General features: G+C 37.7%; 1 protein-coding gene across 1 annotated transcript in view; it reads right to left on the bottom strand.

Moving 5' to 3' along the window:
- LOC113108528 (probable ubiquitin carboxyl-terminal hydrolase FAF-X) overlaps nucleotides 1–18,015 on the bottom strand; it is a 34,559-nt gene extending 16,544 nt beyond the window's left edge. Inside the window, exons 1-23 of the mRNA XM_026271706.1 lie at nucleotides 17,724–18,015; nucleotides 14,590–14,843; nucleotides 7,970–8,115; nucleotides 7,726–7,805; nucleotides 7,399–7,511; nucleotides 6,698–6,916; nucleotides 6,308–6,423; nucleotides 5,955–6,206; nucleotides 5,726–5,864; nucleotides 5,398–5,550; nucleotides 5,172–5,276; nucleotides 4,790–4,996; nucleotides 4,491–4,627; nucleotides 4,271–4,309; nucleotides 3,550–3,683; nucleotides 2,972–3,059; nucleotides 2,151–2,493; nucleotides 1,751–1,846; nucleotides 1,445–1,656; nucleotides 1,093–1,333; nucleotides 809–958; nucleotides 448–568; nucleotides 225–355 (exon numbers count right to left, since the gene is read on the bottom strand). Of these exons, the coding sequence (XP_026127491.1) occupies nucleotides 225–355; nucleotides 448–568; nucleotides 809–958; nucleotides 1,093–1,333; nucleotides 1,445–1,656; nucleotides 1,751–1,846; nucleotides 2,151–2,493; nucleotides 2,972–3,059; nucleotides 3,550–3,683; nucleotides 4,271–4,309; nucleotides 4,491–4,627; nucleotides 4,790–4,996; nucleotides 5,172–5,276; nucleotides 5,398–5,550; nucleotides 5,726–5,864; nucleotides 5,955–6,206; nucleotides 6,308–6,423; nucleotides 6,698–6,916; nucleotides 7,399–7,511; nucleotides 7,726–7,805; nucleotides 7,970–8,115; nucleotides 14,590–14,685 (3,318 nt within the window). The 5' untranslated portion in view covers nucleotides 14,686–14,843; nucleotides 17,724–18,015. The remainder of the gene's footprint in view (nucleotides 1–224; nucleotides 356–447; nucleotides 569–808; nucleotides 959–1,092; nucleotides 1,334–1,444; nucleotides 1,657–1,750; nucleotides 1,847–2,150; nucleotides 2,494–2,971; nucleotides 3,060–3,549; nucleotides 3,684–4,270; nucleotides 4,310–4,490; nucleotides 4,628–4,789; nucleotides 4,997–5,171; nucleotides 5,277–5,397; nucleotides 5,551–5,725; nucleotides 5,865–5,954; nucleotides 6,207–6,307; nucleotides 6,424–6,697; nucleotides 6,917–7,398; nucleotides 7,512–7,725; nucleotides 7,806–7,969; nucleotides 8,116–14,589; nucleotides 14,844–17,723) is intronic.
- Between the last annotated feature and the right edge of the window lie 1,502 nt (nucleotides 18,016–19,517).

Raw genomic sequence — 19,517 nt, 5'->3', positions numbered from 1 at the left:
TCAGTAATCTTAATGTGTTTGTGCTACATTTTTGTTCTATTATTTACACTACTTATCTGTGTGTATTTTTATTTTTTATTATTACTATTGGATTCAATCAATCAGTTCAACAAAATAAAATAATTAAAAGGAAATTGGAAAGAGGAAATAATACTAGAATACATATATACTAGAACATAACCGGCTATGCGTCTATGCTTGGCTAGTTTGAGAACCAAACAAACCTCTATCAAGTAAAGCACTTGCGATGGTGATGGTCCAAAGAAACGTGAATCCAATGTGGGGCTAAGGCTGTTCTCGCCGAGTTTGGCGTGATCTAGACAGATGGCTCGCAGGTTTTCCACTGTGGCATTATCTGAAAGGCAACAACAGTGAGCAATGAATAGAGATGGCAGATTGGTGCAGCTAGATGTCTCGAGCAGACATCTAATGAAGCATATAGAGCACCTGGAGGCATGAGCTTCATTAGAACACGAGCTCCATCCCGCAGGAGAGGCATGTTGAGATTACAGCCCAGGTCTGCAACTTGCCAGAGGAAAGAGATGTAGCGCAGGTGCAGGGACATTATCTGAGATGCAAAACATTAAAGGCAGTTATAATAAAAGCAGTAATAAATGGAATACTAAATCCAGACATTTAGAAAAAGGTGGGGGGGGGGTGCTTCTACAGATCTCTCAGCAAAGCACCATGGGTGGATATGCACAATTTATCAACGCCGCTTCTGTCAAGATATTTTTCATGACTATGGATGCACTCACTCCCCTTTCAACAAATAGACTGTTTGGCTAAATTATGGCACAATGCTCACCACGCCAGGAAGACAGCTCTCCACTTCAGGGTTTGGCCCATCACTGTAGTGATTGCCATGGTTCCCAGGCGAGCCAGTGGAGGAGTCTGAGGAGCTGTCTGGACTGGAAGGCATATTGGCGCTGACCTGGGTGAGCTTGGCTGTGATGAGCTAGAGAGAGAAAAAAAAAAACTCTCATAACCTATAACATTTTCTGATCAAAAGTGCTGTTAAATTGCAAAATAAAACTTGTGTGAAATGGCCTATTGAGTAAATTGAGAAAAAACAGCTAAGCAGATGCCTACAGTTTTATCTTTGAGGTTTAGCTGCCCGATTAGCTTCCTGTCATCTGCTGGGTCTATGATCTCTCCCCCTATGAACAGCTCAATCTTGGTGTGGGTGCTGTTGGCCTTTATGCGGTTCAGAATGCAGCGTCGCACAGAACCAATTGTGTCGTTGGTATGTGACCAAATATCCAGATCATCAACCTGTCGGCCTTGGTTTGGGAAACGCACAACCAGCGTGATATGCTTTCCTCGGAAAGCCCTTAAAAGAGAAAAGAAGAATAATAAATAAATAAATAAAATTGAGTTTATGAGATTCAAGCCATCATAGACAAGAGAAGAGTTACTTTATGACAGGTTTGAATGGGTCTACCTGGACATGGGCAGGATGGTCCTTTCCTCATGGTAGTCACTGTCACACTCGGTTATATACTCTCTAAGCACAGTCAGCACTCTGACCATGCGGATGGCCTCCTGTCTGGCACAGTTAATGCTGTCTTTATCTCCGTCCAGCACACACAGAGTATCGTAGGAGGCTTTGAGCCGGTCAAAGCAAGACTGAATAAAATCCTCATGGATCTCTACCTGCAAACAGTCATATGACACATCTGTAAAACAAACTCAAGAGCACTCCAACATTTATTACAGCAAGTGATACGCTTTTCCTCTGTATTATTACCTGATTGGCTTGTAATTTTGGTCCGAGGTTTGTATAAATCTCTTTAAGCAAGTCAATTGCTCGGCTAGCAATATCATCACTTCCTTGAATCACAACCTGTTAAAGAAAAAGTTATAGAAAATAGATGGTTTGAGCTCAAGCTTACATTTAGGATTTGGCTCAATTTAACCTTGGACTCATTTTACCTAAAATTAGTTCTATTGATATTACAAAAGCATAACTGTGATTTCACCCAAAAATATCAACAAGGCAAATTTTCAACTTAGCTACTTGACATTTTGTTACAGTATATTGACTTATTTCAAAATAACCAACAGACTAAAAAAAGAAGGGATTTCAGATATGTAATACCCAACAAGGCGGCTCTGAACATCCCAATGAAGATCCAACAGACTCTTACCCTCCACAGGTAATCCAGCCCTATCAGCTCCAGGTCATCCATCATGTATGCCCGGCGTTTTGCCACCAGTTTGCCCTCCCTACAGTTGACAGCCTTGAAGAATCGTTCAAAGCATTTCATCCCATTCTCTGTCAGCAGTGAGGGGTCAAGCTGCAGTACGTTGTTCTCAAAAAAGTCCTTGTTGATGTCAGGGTCAAGGTCGGGTTCGTCGCCCATGAGTTTGGAGTACCATTTGAAGCAGGCCTCCCGATCACACAAGAACACTGCGTTCTCCGCCAGGCACTTCCAGATCTGCTTAGCCTGAGGTGCGCACAGCCAGAGTTGCCCATCTTTCAGTAAGAACCTGAAAGACGAGGAGATTTAGTGATTTGTTATTTAAGGAGCCTTTAGAGAGTCTAACAACTAGCCGTTTGGTGCAGACCATATCAATTTATCTTCAAACTGAAATTAGGTGCACACCAAGAAACTGTTCCTTGGTGTACAAGAAATTTGCCAATGACAACAAATAACTTGCCTTTTATATTATAATAGTCTAGTACAGATGGAACATTCTGTTTCTGTATAGTTGTGGTAATAAAATCAGAGGGATAGAAACAGGGGTAAAAAGTTGAAGTGAAAAACACTTTTCATTTGTGAAACCTTCATCGCCTAGCAACAGTGATAAACAGCTTATTCTGGTACACACTGTGATACTCAGGTTCATAACAAAATAAGTAGTTTGGAGACAAATAACAATGTGAAAAAAAAGAAAAGGATGGAATTGAATTTGGATTCTGCAATCTATGCAGTGTACAGGAAGGTTGCTTGTAAAGTATAAATACCTCAAGAAATTAAGCCGCTCCTGGACCTCCTGAACATGACTATAGCGACTTCCTGGCCTAACCGTCTGGGGATCAAAGTCTGTATGCTCTGATAAAACAGAAAACGTTAGCACTTGTTAATGTTTAACATGGGCATAAAAAAAAGGGGTAATGATATGCAGATTCAGATTTTTATATGCTTTTTATACCCATTCTCATTTTTACTCATGGCATTACATCTTGTAGAAATCGAAGTCAACACACACTTTTGAGATTTGCTAACTTCACCAAACCATATCCGTGATTTGCATTTGACAATCGAGACGGTAGTAATTTTTATAGCGCTGTATATATAGATGCGTGTCAAAGAGAATCGCGACACCACAATTCTCTCGATTTCAAATCTGGGTGTTTCAAAATGGGTAGAAAAAAAATCATATTTAGTTCTGAAACTTACAGAACTTTTTTTTTTTTGGTAGAGTAATTTCTTATGTGTGTAAATATTTAGCACACTTTGATTCTCCATTTCATAACCCCTTTTAATGAACAACACATGAAGAGGTTTGTCCATATATACAAACGGTGTTGGCCTCACAAACCTTTGGAGAACTGCCTCATATTCTCCATGTATGCAGACAGGTTCTCTGCTACAAGAGTGACCAGTGCATGGTTGTGCTGCAGCTGGTTGATTAGGTCATGTCGATAAAAGACATGAGGGCTTCGCTGCGTTTGACTGTTAAGAAAGAGACATGACTGAATTAACCATTCCATTTATACGTCGCCATTATATTGCAAGTTCTTCAACTAAATTGTATGAAAATTGGCTTTTTAGGTCTACAGAAACAATGTTTCTCTGTCCCTAATTGAAAGCTTAAATTCACATTAAAGAAGCATTAACCAGAGACGCCATCAAAGCAAAGGCAGAAAAAGAATTATTTGTCATATTCAACTCATTGCAATAAGGTGTTGGAAAGTACTGGAAAATGTGAGTTCAGCTTTCTGCAATTTTGTTTTCTCCAACGGACTCACACGTTTAAAGCATCCCGAAGGAAGAGTGCACTAAATTGAAACCATATACCAAGAGTATGCATTTGTAAGTTTATGAAACGTAACCCACAGCAGCACTCTTACTGTAAGAAGCTTTATACGCATGAACCACGTCCATGGGCACTGATTGGTGATTTGATTAGATGGTGCAAGGCGCACCAAGCAGATTTTCATCAATTACAGATTTACTGAAATCCAAAAGCAAACTTCAGTTTTTAAATTAGTTATAATAATAATAATGATAATATTTCCCAAAATTAGCTGTCCACTTACCCCTCTAAGCTCTTTAGTAAGTTAATAGGTATTTTCTTTCTGAAAAACAACAGGGATGTGTACGATACATTTGCTACATTTACATGCTCTTCCTAAAATGTGTGGAACATTTTCATATACATATTCCTTGATTATGAGTAAAAATGTCTTTTTGTCCATTTTATTTTTGCGTACTAAAACAAGTATCGATGCAACTGATGGTTGAGTCGAGGTGCATTACCTTAAATTCTGGGGGGCTTCTCCAAAGAGGCTACAGATCTCTCGTATTTGCTTCAATGCCGGAATCACCCATTTGTCATTAGTTCTTAATTCTTCTATGAATCTGTCTATCCACTGCATCTTTTGTGTGTCCCTGTCCTACAGGAGAAGAAAAACACTGTCTTTAATTCATTGACCTCCATTCTATGTTGTTCCAAGGAACCAAAACATCTTAGAAAATGATTTTGTTTGGGAAATTCAGTCAATTTTACGGTTTTAATTTTGAAAAGTTAACTAATTGAATAAAGCTGATCAGGATACCTGGGAGCAGCTATAGTCCAATATTTTGATATGAGCGCTAAGGGCCTGGTCCATGATATCCACAGGAACATCATCGCTATGGGCCAAATTCCACAGCAGATTGAGCACTTTGTGAGCCATCACACCATCCTTGTCATCCTCTGCCAGTCGACGAATCAATTCCAGTAACTTCTCTCTCTGCTTTTTACTTGCATTAGTCCAGCTCTCCTATAAACCATAAAATGATTCCATTGAGGACAGAGATTCTGTAATCGGTTGGAATGCTAGTAAGGCACACAGAGAAAAGCTGAATTCTAATGAAACACCTACAAATGCTCTACTTTAAGACAATACTTTTTCTAAATGCAAAACAATTGTAAATCGTTAGTTCAGTTTGAATAACCTTGAAGCAGTCAAAGAGATGGTCCAGCTGTTCAGGTGAGAAATCCCACGCCAGCTTTGCAAGGAGATCATGAACATTCTTGACAATAGCCTCATGTTTCCCAGCCTGACGATACAGACACCATTATTACAATGACAAGCTGCTGCAAAGTTTACTAATAAAGCAGAAATTCTAGAAGGGCTGCCAAAATTAATTTAACATTATATAAATTAAGAGCGTGTCTCACCTGAGCTGCCCAGATGTTGTCCAGGTCCTGGAGTGTTAGGGCCTTTTCTTTGATGACAAATCGCAGGATCTTCTCCAGTTTCTCCACATACTGTGGCTGATGAAGGCTGTCTCGCAGCACAATAGACAAAATATTGTTCTGCTGAATCCATTCCTGTGGGAAACAAATGCATGTTCAGCTAATGTGAAGATGCAGATCAAAGACTTTATTTCTGCTGCTCACCAACAAATAGAACACCAAGTTTTGTTAACTTTCGATGAGAAAAACAGGAGAATGTTACGAGCTTTGTCATGCAAACTATTTGGTTAAGTAGTGCAGCATGACTTACTGCCATGCGTTCTGCCGTCAGCCACTCTTCCTCTTCAGGATTGCCATGTCGATGCGTGTAGTAGGAAACACTTGAAATCACCTTGTTTACTTCATTTAGTGCATTCATTTTGCCATTAAAAGAAGAAATCTGTAATAACCTGTAACAAAAACAATGTCAATGATCAAGAACAATCATTTAACTTGCTGCATAATGTCTTAACACGAATTTTAGCTGATGTTCAGCTCACCTAAGAATCATTTTTAACCTAAATATCTCTAAATTCTTCACTGTTTCCTCTTGTCCTGGTACTCGAGAAGCCAGGTTCTTTAAAGATTTGATTATCATAGACAGGGCATCGTTTTTGGCTTCATTCTTTGCTTCCTTTTTCAATTCCTCATCGGTGAGGTTTTCTAGAAACTGGGGAACCATTTCTATGATGGGAAGAAAGTACTTCTTCACCGTTTGCAAAGTGAGAAACTCATAGCACTGTCCAAAAGGCCTGTAAAAAAAAAAACAAGTGAGTCAAACTTGGAAAAGGAAAAAGAAAAAAAGAAATCCAGGTTCCAGACAAATCAGTTAAATATGTTTGATCGTTCTTACTTAATGAGTGCGGCGATGATCTGAACATTCAGAGCTTGGCTGCTCATGAATCGATCATGCAGAATTTGAAACCCGTTTAACGTGCCAAATTTGTTTATTAAGTCTACCAACCAGCCCTGCAGGAAACAAATAAACAGGAAGTTTTCATCGAACAGACCAAAGCAAAATAAAACACTGAAATTCAAGCTGAAGGCAGATTCATTAACAGGTAGTTAATGCAGAAAACATCTTTGGATCAAACATCATACAATTAACATAAAGGTTAAAAACATACTAATGCATTAAAAAAATAAATAAAAGTGTATATTTTAGGTGATGTGTGACTAGTAATAAATTTCAATATTTCTTAAATTAAATTCATGAATTCATGAGGCACAAACACTCTCTCACCTTAGGAGAACGAGGGTCAGGTGGACGGGCAAAAAGCTCATCCTCCGCTAGCTGAACCCCAGCAGGCACCGTCTCAGAGGGCCGAGTACCATTGTAGATGTGGAACTTACAGTGGGGGTTGGTGGCCATCGCCAAGAGTTCTAGCAGAGGGAACCAGTCCTGAGAGAGCTTGGTCACACACAGCTCCACCAGTCGGTGGGCGTTATTAATGATGCACCGCTGACAAGAGAATGAGAATGACACAGGTTGACATCCTAGAAGCATCGAGTATGTTTTGGGATTAAAATGCACTGAAATGCAAGCATAGTTCATGCACTTTGATTTACAGTGAGTAGGAAGTCTTAAATGTAAAGAAGAAGAAAAAAATAGATCTTTATTTGCCATTGAAGCCGATCTTAGAACAGCATTGGAAGAGCTAAAACAAGCCTCATATGAGAGCGATGACTCAGCGCTGTGTCCTAATACTGCCTCTGTTTTACTGAAAGGAGCTCTTTGATCAAAGCTTTGGCATTTCAATCACCCAGCCAAATAAGATGAAGGCAACCAAAATAACATTATGCTTCTTCACAGTCGCCCAAAGTAGTAATCAATTCTTGAGAGGTTAGTAAAACCCTTTAATGTGCAAACAAAAAGACAAAAATGTGCTGCTGAAATGGAAGAAATTATGAAAATGGCACCATCGAGCAGGTTGCAGGACTTACATGGATCTCAAATTTCCATCCGCTAACAGCCTCATCTGTCAGTATTTTCGTAAAGGATATTGTCAAGCCATCTCTGAAAAACCTCTGGCATGCTTCACACTTGACATCAAGTCCTGGAGACAGAAATGAAAGGAAAACCTATCAGAGGCTGACATTTAGACAGGCTGAAGAATTCCTTCGAGAGCAAAAGTGGAAGCTTAAGATATCGCGGATAGAGGTAATACTGCTTCTGCTACTACTAAATACAACAATTAATTTAAAACAACAAGAATAATATTAAATGACCCAAAAATGTAAATGATTAAAGACCCCAAAATAAAGCATTACCTTTTTTACAAAGATCTATAGCAGCTTCAAGAAGAACTTCTAATTCACCCTTTGGTAAAACTGGAACGACCCAACGAGGTCTGTACAGCAAAAGAAAAAACAATTAATCAACATAATATATCATTGATTAGACACAGCATAAATAAAAGTAATATCTTCATATCAATATCCTTGTAGTTTATCTGCAGTGCTTTGGATATAACGATAAACATAATCCAACCAAATATAGGATACGAGCCCTAACCTGTTGATCATGTCATCCAGTTTGGCCAGTTCAGTGTGGGGGAAAGCTGGCTCCTCCTCCTCCAGGGGTGTGGGACAGTCGCCCTGACCCTGGTCATCTGGTGGGCTCACAGGGGAGTTTTCATTGGATGAGTTGGGAGAGGATGTCTGCAATGCAAACAGTTCACAGGTTAAGAGAGAACGTGAATCAGATATGAAGAATGATTTTGATGCAATATTATGAAAAAAGGGAATTCTCTACTGTTCAAAAGTTCAGAATCAGATTTTATTTTTATGTTTAAAGAATACTGAAAACAAAACTTTCATGATTTTTTAAAGCAGCTCTGTTTTAGTAAACAGGGTCGATTTTAAATTCAAGACTAATTGTGGTGAGAACAGGGTTAAATAAAAAAAGAGCGACAGACAAACAGCATAAATCATTTAAATACTGAGGAATAAAATTTATATGATTTTTTAAGTATAGCTTAAAAAAACAATAAAAAAAAAAATCTATACGTTTTCCTGTTAGAAACTTTATGGGGTATAATTGACGGTAAAAAACAAGAAAGCCGCATTCAACAAATGCAAACCACCTTAATGATTCATGTATCTTAGTGACGGGATAATCCTTCAAATAAGCGAACCAAGTATGTATCCATGTAAGGGATTAAAAGAATGAAAGAGAAAGCGTTAAGAAAAGTGAAGCAGATTTAAGATGCTCCGAGTCAGTTTCCTGTGCTGTGTCAATGGATACATGTGGGCTGGAGCTCTGCATGTAGAGCTGAATGAAGCCTGAGGAACTTGGGAAATGTGGGGGTGTGCTGGAAAAGGCTCCTTCTGCTTGGCTGACCTATATAGCCAGTTTGCTTCTCATGTCTAGGCGCTGCAAATTTCTAACCAACTGGTGTGCTTTTCTCTGCCAGGCGTCTCATCCTCATTGATCCCTGTCTTTTAACATGCGCTCGGTGAGGGCAGGTTTAATAGATAACACTGCTGCAGTCTATCCCTGGAGAACATAACAATTGCCCTCTGCAACATAATCAAAGGAAGCCGCTCATCTTTTCTTTGGTCATAATGCTGGGACGTCAGTTTTTTGACCACAAATACATTAAACCATTGTAAAAACATTATTAAATCGTAAACACTGTAAAGACAGAGATGCACTTGCTTCTGGGAAATCCAAATTATAAGACATCTCAAAAGACAAAAAATTTTGTTCATCTTCTGAAAATGCATGTAGATATTCTCCCACCATTTTGTTGCCAAAATGTAAAGCTTCAAAATTTTAAAGTCATCAAGAAAGAAATCCATATTAAACGAAGGGTTAAATCAAGGTCTTCTGAAGAGACACAATGGCTTTATATGATGAACAGATTCCATTTAGGATTTTATTTACATATAAACATTAATCAACACATATACAAAGCACAACAAATACGGTCAACAGAAACTGAACCTTGCTTGTCTGACATGTAACAACCAATTAACTTTCTTCTCTCAATAAGAGCCTCTATTTACCACATTTGTAGAGGAAAAACGACCGCGTATAAAAATTATGGAGTAGGCTATATTAAAATATCTCCCATTTATTGGGTGAACTCCCTTTAATGTCTCATTAAGCTAGACTATCTGCATAATGCATGGTCAACTTCACAGCATTTTCTTTACCACCCAATTAGAAATGAAGAGCAATCTGAGAGTGATGGAAAAGCAAACACAATCTGTGGTTTAGTGGCAGGTGAAACTGAAATCAATAATATTTCAATATGAGGCTGATAAGCAATAATGTAATTCAAACAACGAGGAAACAGAATGCTGTGAACAACTGTCAGCCATCACTGAAAATATCTATCTGTCCAAAAAAGTACTGGTTATTTCAGAGACATAACTAAGAAAATACTAAAAACTCCTTGCTTTTAGCAGTAGTACAAGCAATACAATTACAGGAATGCTAAATTCAATTAATGATTACAAAGAATTCAGAAATAAGCTTATGTTTATCTCTTACTTAACCAAATATGTAATATGATAGAGGAGAGGTGTTTTTTTTCCTTTTAATGGATCGTTCTACAGTTACCTAATAATATTTCCTTCTGTTGACATCTGTTCCTTCTAGCTGTGCATTCACACCGCCGGCATAGAGGGCGTCAAAAATTGCTCTGGCCGAAAGACTTGTGAGCGCTCAGACGCTCTGACGTAGATCGATTGCTTCATCTTGTATTTAAAGTGGCCGCAAAGCAAACAAGTTTGTTAAACTTGTGCAGACTAACCACAATGAAGGTAACGTTATAAGTTAACCTCATTAAATATTGTTGTGGACGAAGTATTAAAATCCTTTACCTAATAATGTATAAAGCACTGTAAAAATACTCTGATGCAAGTAAAAGTCTTGCATTGAAAATACTACTTAAGTAAATATAATCAAGTATAAACATTACTTAATGTAAGTATAATGAGGGAAATTAGTTTAAAAGTAAACTGGGACTACAGTACTATTATTTATTATAGCATTAGCTTATTATTCCTTGATTTCAACTCTCAACAACCAAGTCCCACCGCGCCGATCCTCAACGCCGGTTTACATTGAAAATGAATGACTTCCGGCCACTTTGATGCTCTTGACGCCGGCAGTGTGAATGCACAGTAGGGCAGAGCACAATTACACATTTGCATCTGTGAGAGACAGCAAATTATTTTTTTTTTAGAAATCAGACAACGGATCATATGTGGTTCTAAGAACATAACATAGCACAACGCTAGGGATATGCCAGTATCAAATTCTCATGTTGCGATTAATTTCTAATGTTTTTAATCATGGTGTACAGTATTAACATGGTACTGAAATTTAGCAAAAAATAAAAATTAAATAAATTGTTGTCATAATACAGTATAACAGGTTTAATAAATTCTCCTATAATAAAAATAACTAAACATTTAAATACAATAAAGCAAACTGAAAAATGTATTGTTCACCCCTCCGGAGATGTGAGAGACACTTTATTTTAATGGATGAGCTTTTTCATTAAACTTCTCAAGGACCGATGCAGTGCAACACCCACTGAGCGGCATCAAACAGCTTGAAAGATCAAAGACAATTTTAATGGTAATTTATGGCTTAATTTTCATTTTTGGCCGAACTAACCCTTTAATGCTATAACATTCACAATGAGCAATAGCTACAAGATATTAAACGTTTTGAAAAGCATTGATTTTTCCAAATTCATTGTTCTGAAAAGTGAAGTGTACGCTGATTGGCCAGCTATCCAGTGCGTTGTGATTGGCCAAATGCCTCAAGTGTGTGATGGAAATGTTACGCCGCTTAACACTGATGCGGAGTGATTTTTGGAAACTAAAAACCCTCCAAACAACAGACCAGGCTCCTCTTTTTGGCACAAGTTCTTCTGTGTCATGTTCTACTAGTTCTGCAGCATCCATCTTCCCTGTAATGCCTGTTTCACACATACTCTGTCTGCAGTATGCAGTCTGCAGCACAGACTCATTGTGCTTTCACACAGGACGCATTTGCAGTCCGCTACTGATACACGTCTGTTTAGTCCACAAACACAACATTTGTTCATTGTTTTGATTTCATCATGCATTTTACTTCTAGGTTTGTATAATAAGCTGCTCAAGCAAGCAGCAAAATATTTAAACACAATAATTATCCTACTTTTCTTGTTAAAATATTTAAAATTAAAACACCACAGACAGAAACAATCTTGTGCCTTTTGCATTTAAATTTCATATTTTTTCATAAATCGATGCTATTGGTCAGTCCCCACTTGGGTATGTTAATTTTACAAATTATTAACTAATCTAAAGTCTTAAGAATAGCTTGAGAGCAAATCTCGTAACTCCATTGGACACTTCAACTGTCTGAGAAGTCTCGTAAATACACGATGGCTAACGTGATTTTCATGGGGCTTAAAAAAAAATCTTGACCACCGCTATTTCTGGCGGTCATCTGAGGATCGAAACTTAGTGCAAAACAATCCTCTGCAATGCAGACTAAACCCTGTGCATTGGAGATAAAACAGGATTGTAGCTTACAATATCAAGGCATGCCATCATGTTCAACAAGTAGCTGCCTTTTCCGTCATGTTCATCACTTTAAGCAAGCTAGTTGGCTTCTTGCCTCGTTATCATACGTAAACATGCCGTTTAATTTAGGGAAATCATTTGACCTTTATTCATTTTATTTTTTGCAGCAACCATGTGTGTCTCCTTAGACTAGAGGAACTCTGTCAGATGCGGCCTTTATTCAGACCACCTGAAGATCGAAGAGCTGAAATTCAAAACACCTCCAAGACCTGAAGGAAGTCATCCCAAAGGACTTTCATAGCTTTTGTGACAATTTACTTCACTAGCTTAATATAGGATGCAGTATTAACTCAGTCAATATGATGGCGTGTTATCTGTGTTACACTATGATATCAGTTATTGATGCATTTCAAATATCTACTTATTACTAGGCTTATTATGCGTGTGCAATGAAGTGCAAGAAAATTTATCTAATACTTGAATTAAATTGGATGTTTTGGATACCACCATTAAATTATTGTTTTTATTGTTATTTTACTGACTTTAAGTTCAACTGTTAGGCCTACTTCTAGACTATGCCTCTATTGGCACTGTGCATGTAAAACACCTCAAGTAGCAAGGTTTTTATTTATGGGAGGAAAAAAAAAGGCTCTCTACTGGCACCAAGTAAGCCTCTTTGGATATAATAACGAGTGAAAATAGTTATGTTAGATAAATTTGACTAGACCTGTTTTGTTAAAAATTGATAGCTGTACTGCTTAGGTGCAGAAGGAAACCCGTGAGCATCGACGGTAAATTGGCGAGCAGATTAGACTAATTTACGGCTATTAGACATCTTAATCAGCTCATATTTTTTTGTATTGCATCACTTATAGCTCTCAAACCTTTAAAATAGAGTTTAGGAAGCTGTATGTAACCACAGTCATTAGCTTTAGTTATCTATTGAAGCCTTTTCTCGTCAAAAGGTTCAACGTGATCGCCAATTTTGCGTGCAGATTAAATTCCGCCTATTAGACAGCCGAGTCAGTAAATCGTTTTATTTTGGTATTGCATCACTCATAGCTCTAACTTTTAAAATAGAGTTTAGGAAGATGTAACCACAATCATTTGCTTTGATTAGCTCGTAAAGCCATGTCTCTTGTCAAAAGGCTCAACATGACTGGCAGACTTTGATGAACACTGCTGGCAGCGGCGATGTCTGTGTCCGTACCATTCTTATCAATGAGAACGGAAACTCGTATCTCCATGCTCCAAAGTTATAAAACTCGTATCTCCGATAAAACATAATACCAACTTTAACAATACAATGTTGAATATCTAAAAAAATATCCAGTTTTTTTTTTTTTTCCTGAAAAATAATGGTTTTGGAGATACAAGGATTCTGCCTGACATCGACGATATGTACAAAAAGACCAAATGCACATGTGAACTCTAACTAAATTACGTGCTAATCAGAATGTGTAACTTCTGTTGTGGATGCACTCTTGGCTCTTCCCGCAACAACGCGCTGAAACATGGAAACCAAACCGAAAGTTTTATTATAACGGTGTTATTATAACGCTATATGACAATCTCAATCATAGTTATTAATGTTGTAAGCTGCTGTTTGAGCTGCGTGTGCTGAGCTAAAGATTATCACCAGCAAACTGAAGCACTCTATTAACCCTCATAGCTTAACCAAAAATCTGATTTATATGCATGAAATAAACAATATTACAACGTACAACTGCACAAAAGACTGTAAATGCACAAGCGAACTTAACTGTGTAAGTCGTGTGGATCTATTGTGGATGAGCTCTTCCCTAAACAACGCACTAAACACGGGTGAACAAAAATTCCATTACATTATTTTACAGTAGCTAATAATATCATTATTGGGGAAGTCGTGGCCTAGTGGTTAGAGAGTTGACTCTTAAACCTAAGTTTGTAGGTTCGAGTCTCAGGCCGGCAATACCACGACTGAGGTGCCCTTGAACATGGCACCAAACCCCCAACTGCTCCCTGAGTGCCGCAGCATAAATGGCTGCCCACTGCTCCAGATGTGTGTTCACAGTGCGTGTGTGTGTGTTCACTGCTGTGTGTGTGTGCACTTTGGATGGGTTAAATGCAGAGCAAAAATTCTGAGCATGGGTCACCATACTTGGGTGTATGTCACGTCACTTCACTTGATAATATGACAGACTTGCCCTGCACATGTTGCAGTTCACTGTATTTAAATTTAATTTTTCCAATTATATTTCAAGCAATTAAAAACCATCATGGTGAGCAGGGAATAATTCATTATTTACCGGCTTTAAGATATCGGCCAAATTGTCTTACCGGTTCAATAATGATAACAGAAAAAATTACATTTATTGGCCGATACCGATATGGTGGCTGATATATTGTGCATCCCTAGTATTTAGAAGTGCCCATGATAACAATATTGTGCATATTCATTACCGTGATATATTGCACTACCAAATACCAGCACATGTCTACACAACGAAAGGTCACTGCAAACTTAATCGATAAAACAAATTCTCTTCAGCGACAGTTTTCCTTCAGTAACAACAAAAAGGGATCAGAATGGAAAGGGAAAACTCAAAATGGAGCACTGACCTGGTTCTGGGGCAGGGGTGGCTGGGACTGGCCATCCGGAGCTTGGCCCTGACCGTCATTCCCTCCCACAGGGGAGCCACGGGTCGTGGCCGTCATACTCGACACGGGGCAGATCTTTGCAATCTTGTCTGCTTATGTTGCTGGCACACCAGAAGAAATCAGTTTCTCCTTAGGAGCGACGGAGAACCGGCACACTTCTGAAAGTGAAAGCACCACCTGGGGGACTGGATATGTTGCAGAGACCATTGCATAACCTGAAAAATAAAGAGACTAACATCAGAATCTTTAAAACACACCTTTGACAAATGATTTCACATGTCTTTCATGCACAGATAATTTTTTAAATAATTTTATAGAGACTGCACTTAAAGAGCCCATTAAATATTTTAGAACTGAGTGTAAGAAATAAATGTAATTAAGCTTTTATTAATTTCCATGTCCATGCTTAGACCTCATATGTTTTTATAATAAAATTAATGTGAATGTACTTCCTTTTCTGACATATAACCAAGTGACTAGAAAAAAAGAAAAAAGGGCGGTACTTGATTTTATCTATAGGGAATTGGATTGTGAAAAGTAGGTGTTGCACTTTGGAACGGAGCTAGACCAAAGGTGAGATAACTAAAACAATGTCTAAATTACTGTTTGACTATTGGTTAAAAGCACGTCACAGTAAGGCCTAACTGACAACAGCCAAAAAGGAAAAGGAGGAGCAAGTTTTACATTATGATTCAAAATCACAAAGGCAAGACATGCACTGATGAACAACATGCACTGATGAATCTTGTGCAACAAGACCACATATGTGCATTAAAATGTAAATAGGGTGCCATTTTGACTGTATTTGGATATTAAATTCAGGCTTACATTTAACTATTCTCAAAGCTCTTTATAATTCCATTTGTACAGATGTCAAGTATTTAGCATAAAAATATGTATTCACTGAGTTCAAATTAGTTTGGTCATAAAACTGAATGTCTGACATTTTTCACATTTAGTGCACAGACATGGAAGCACAGAATCATTGTTCGGAAACAATAGTGAAACTATTTCTCGTGCCCTTATCTGGTCAAATATATTGCATAACAATAACTACAAAAATACAAGATATATAGTTCAGAACAATTAGCAGAGGTTTTACTTTTATAGTGCATGTTATGCCTCCCATGAGGATGCTGCTGGCTAGTGCAAAGTGCATTAAATCATAGCATTCAAAACAGGTCTGGTTAGTACATAAATGCAAGGCCAAGTGAAGAAAAAGCAGTGCAGAGCACACACTAGCAGTGATGGAATGAAAGAGAAAAATATGAAGGACAACCACTGGATCTTTCTCATCAACACTTCTTAGCTAACTGGACGTTTTTCAGAATGCAAAGCATAACTGAAAAGATAAGGTGACGCTAAAACATTTAAAGACTTAGGTAGAAACTAAACTATGCCAATATAACATTATCTTGAACGTTCTACCAAATTCAACAGAATATATAAAAACTATTTCATTTTCTAGAGGCTGGGATATTTAAAATCAAACATGCTTAGCATTTCATTACAATAATCAGACAACCTTCTTTTTTCATTTTGTGCCAGCTGACTCTCAAACAAATAAGGCAGAATAGCCGCAGCTTTACTAAATGATTTGTAATGTGCTAAACAAACACAAATTTCACACAAAAAAAAAATAAATAAAAAAAAATAAAAAAAAAAACACTGAAGGCTTTCAAGCACTGATTTCTGTAAAGTTAAGTGGATTTTTTTTTTTTTTTTTTAAATAAACCTCTTGGCACATCTTGGCTGCTGATCAGGATGAGAATTCTTAGTGTTCATTAAAAACAGCCTTATATAAAATCAGTATTGCAGCAGATAAAAATTTAAATGCCTTCAAATCACATCAAGATTACATACAGTAATAGTCTGTTGAAAGACTGTTTGAAACTTTTAACTAACCTGCTGGTTTGGCAGTAATTATAAACATGCTACTATAAGCATTATGCATACAAAAACATTTCACTGAATCGATATGACATCACAATACAGAGACAAAACAATTATCTAATATTGATAGAACTCATTACAACAAACATTTTCACATTTGTCATAATGAACCGCTCAGATGCCTTTAAACTGACAAGCGGAATATAAACGTACAGATTGACGTTCTCAGATAATGGAAAGAAATTAATTTTACTGTCACTAATAGCCAAATATGGGCGTTGTCCATACCGTCAATAGAAATATTGCTGCTACCAGAAATCACTACAAATTCCACAAAACGGAATTGAACAGAAAAAATATGATATTGGCTGTATCTCAAAACTCAGTGATCTGCCTACATAATCAGGCTGACACCCAAAAATGCTGTCAAAGTAGGGCGCTTACTAGTTTTTTCCTCTCAGCCAGTTTAAACGCTGCAAACGTGCCTACGATGCCCAAAAATATTGTCTAAGTGGGCAGCACACTTGCTCTTGAGACACAGCCATTATGTATTGGGCCTAGTTTGAAACTGTGGCAGTTCAGGCCCGTTTCCTCCTCCAAACACAATCGGAGTTACACCAGGTAATTTGTGTAACCAGCCATGCATAAAATGTTATTAAAGCTCAGAGGCGTCACATGACACCGTTTTTTAATATATAATCGTACTTTATAACTCAAATAAGAGCGAAAGTGAATGTAAATACAGCAGCAGAAACAGGCTAACTCGCTAACGGCTAACAGCTGGACTCCAGCAAAACACAATCAGCTCGTGACAGCGAATTTAAAGCCATTTAAACATCAAAACACCCCTTATAGTTATCAACAAGCTCAAGTTATAATTCACAAGCTGCCAAAAACGAAAAAGATTAACCAATGCAAAAAGACAACCGACCTGCCCACGTCAAAACCACTTGTTTAGCCACAAATCAACCACCTCAGACTGAACTGCCGTCAAACGCAAATGCTAATTAGCTTGAATAGATCAAATAATCGGCTATGCAGGTGAAGTGTGGGAGGATTAAAATATGTAAGAAGTGACATATATCCAGACGTCTTTAAAATCGTTCATTGAGCTGTTCGAGCTAAGCTAAGTGAGCACTGACTTGCAAATCATCTGCTATTAGCCGCTAGCTTCCTTTAGCTTCACGCACAACCCCACTTACCGAGAATCAAACTGGATCTTTCCGCCATACGACCCCAGATCGGATCATTTAAGTGCTGCTTTTTAATTACTCAGCCGAGTGCATGCGCCTGGCTGTCCCGATTATAAATAACACGTCTGTGTTGAGATCAGATCATTGGTTTATTGTCTGCTGTTGGGTGTTTTTCCTGCGTCACCAGCATCGACTGCTGCTGCCCCCCTCCCTTAAACTGCCTCTAGCCGCTCTCTCTCTCTCCTGTGTCAGGCTGCTTAGAGACCCGTCACCGTGCTATGGATGGAAGTAAATGAGAAGTATATCCGTGCTCGAGCTGCCTTGGACGTGTGACTCAGCTGAGCATGCGCGGTTTCGAGGACAGCTCGCCTACCTGACACCTGATTTTGTGACATTAAACAGTGTTGCATCGTTCTTCTTACAAAGAAACTAACGTTGTTGATTCTCCTGAATCTTTTTTATACTGGAAATGTTTCAAAAACTTTTTTTAGCTATAAAGTTGTAATATAGAAAATAAAATAATACATTTCTTATTAATAACAAATATTTATCTTAATAAACTATTGATCTGGCTTTTAATGTCCCATTGAAATTAAATACATTATACACTTTTTTTTTATTTGAGAAGTTTCTTGAATAATTAGCAAAAGTATATTTAAGGGGTGTAAAGACTGCACTTTAAAGATGACATTTTGAAATGTATTTTTGAAATGTTATTAATAAAAGGCTATGTTAAATTTGTTATAAAATATAGCACAATACCAGGTTAAATACCATAAACTAGAAATAAACACTTAGCAAAAATTACTGATCACATTTTAGAAATAATATTATCCTTTTAGGGTAAAAAAAAATGAACTAAAAGTTGCAGCAGGAATAAAAAGATTAATGTATTTAAATTGTATATAATGTATATTTTCTGTAATATACAGCAAGTAAAATAAGTATTGAACACGTCACCATATTTCTCAGTAATATATTTCAAAAAATGCTGTGTAATAAAATGGAATGATCCAGGGAAAAAGTATTGAACACGCTTACTGAAATGTATTTAATCATACAAATAGTTGTTAGATTTTGGGTCATTGTTCCACACAAACAGTCTTCAAATCTTGAAGGTTCCATGAGCCTCTACTATGAGCTCTGATCTTAAGTTCTTTCCATAGATTTTCTATTGGATTCAAGTCAGGTGATTGGCTGGGCCATACTAGCAGCTTTACTTTCTCTGAAACCAATTGAGAGTTTCCTTGGCTGTGTTTGGGATTATTTTCTCACTGTGGTGTCTTGCATGGTGAGTGTGTATACAGGCCACAGTATGATGATCTCCATAAGTGGTCCTTGGCTCTTGGACACTATTCTGATAATTCTTCTCACTCCTCTGTCAGAAATCTTGTGAGGAGCACCTGGTCGTGGCTGGTTTATGGTGAAATTGTTCTTTCTACTTCCAGATAATGGCCCCAACAGTGCTCACTGGAACATTCAGAAGTATAGAAACCCTTCTGTAACCAATACCATCAGTATGTTTTGCAACAATAAGGTTGTGAAGGTCTTGAGAGAGCTCTTTGCTTTTATCCATCATGAAGTGTTTCTCATGCGATACGTTGGTCATGAAACACCTTTTTATAGGCCATCAGCTGGGACTGAACCAACTACAATTAATTTCCACTGACTGGGTGAAGGATTGCTTTCTAATTACTGACAGATTTCCGCTGGTGTCTTGGCTTTCCATGCCTTTTTGCACCTCCCTTACTTCATGTGTTCAAAACTTGTTTCCTGTGTCATTCCACTTAATTACACAGAACT

This window comes from Carassius auratus, chromosome 9, assembly GCF_003368295.1.
Source record: "Carassius auratus strain Wakin chromosome 9, ASM336829v1, whole genome shotgun sequence".
Taxonomy (NCBI): Eukaryota; Metazoa; Chordata; class Actinopteri; order Cypriniformes; family Cyprinidae; genus Carassius; species Carassius auratus.
The sequence above is the reverse complement of the archived record's forward strand: the minus strand, read 5'-3'. Positions and strand labels throughout refer to the sequence as shown.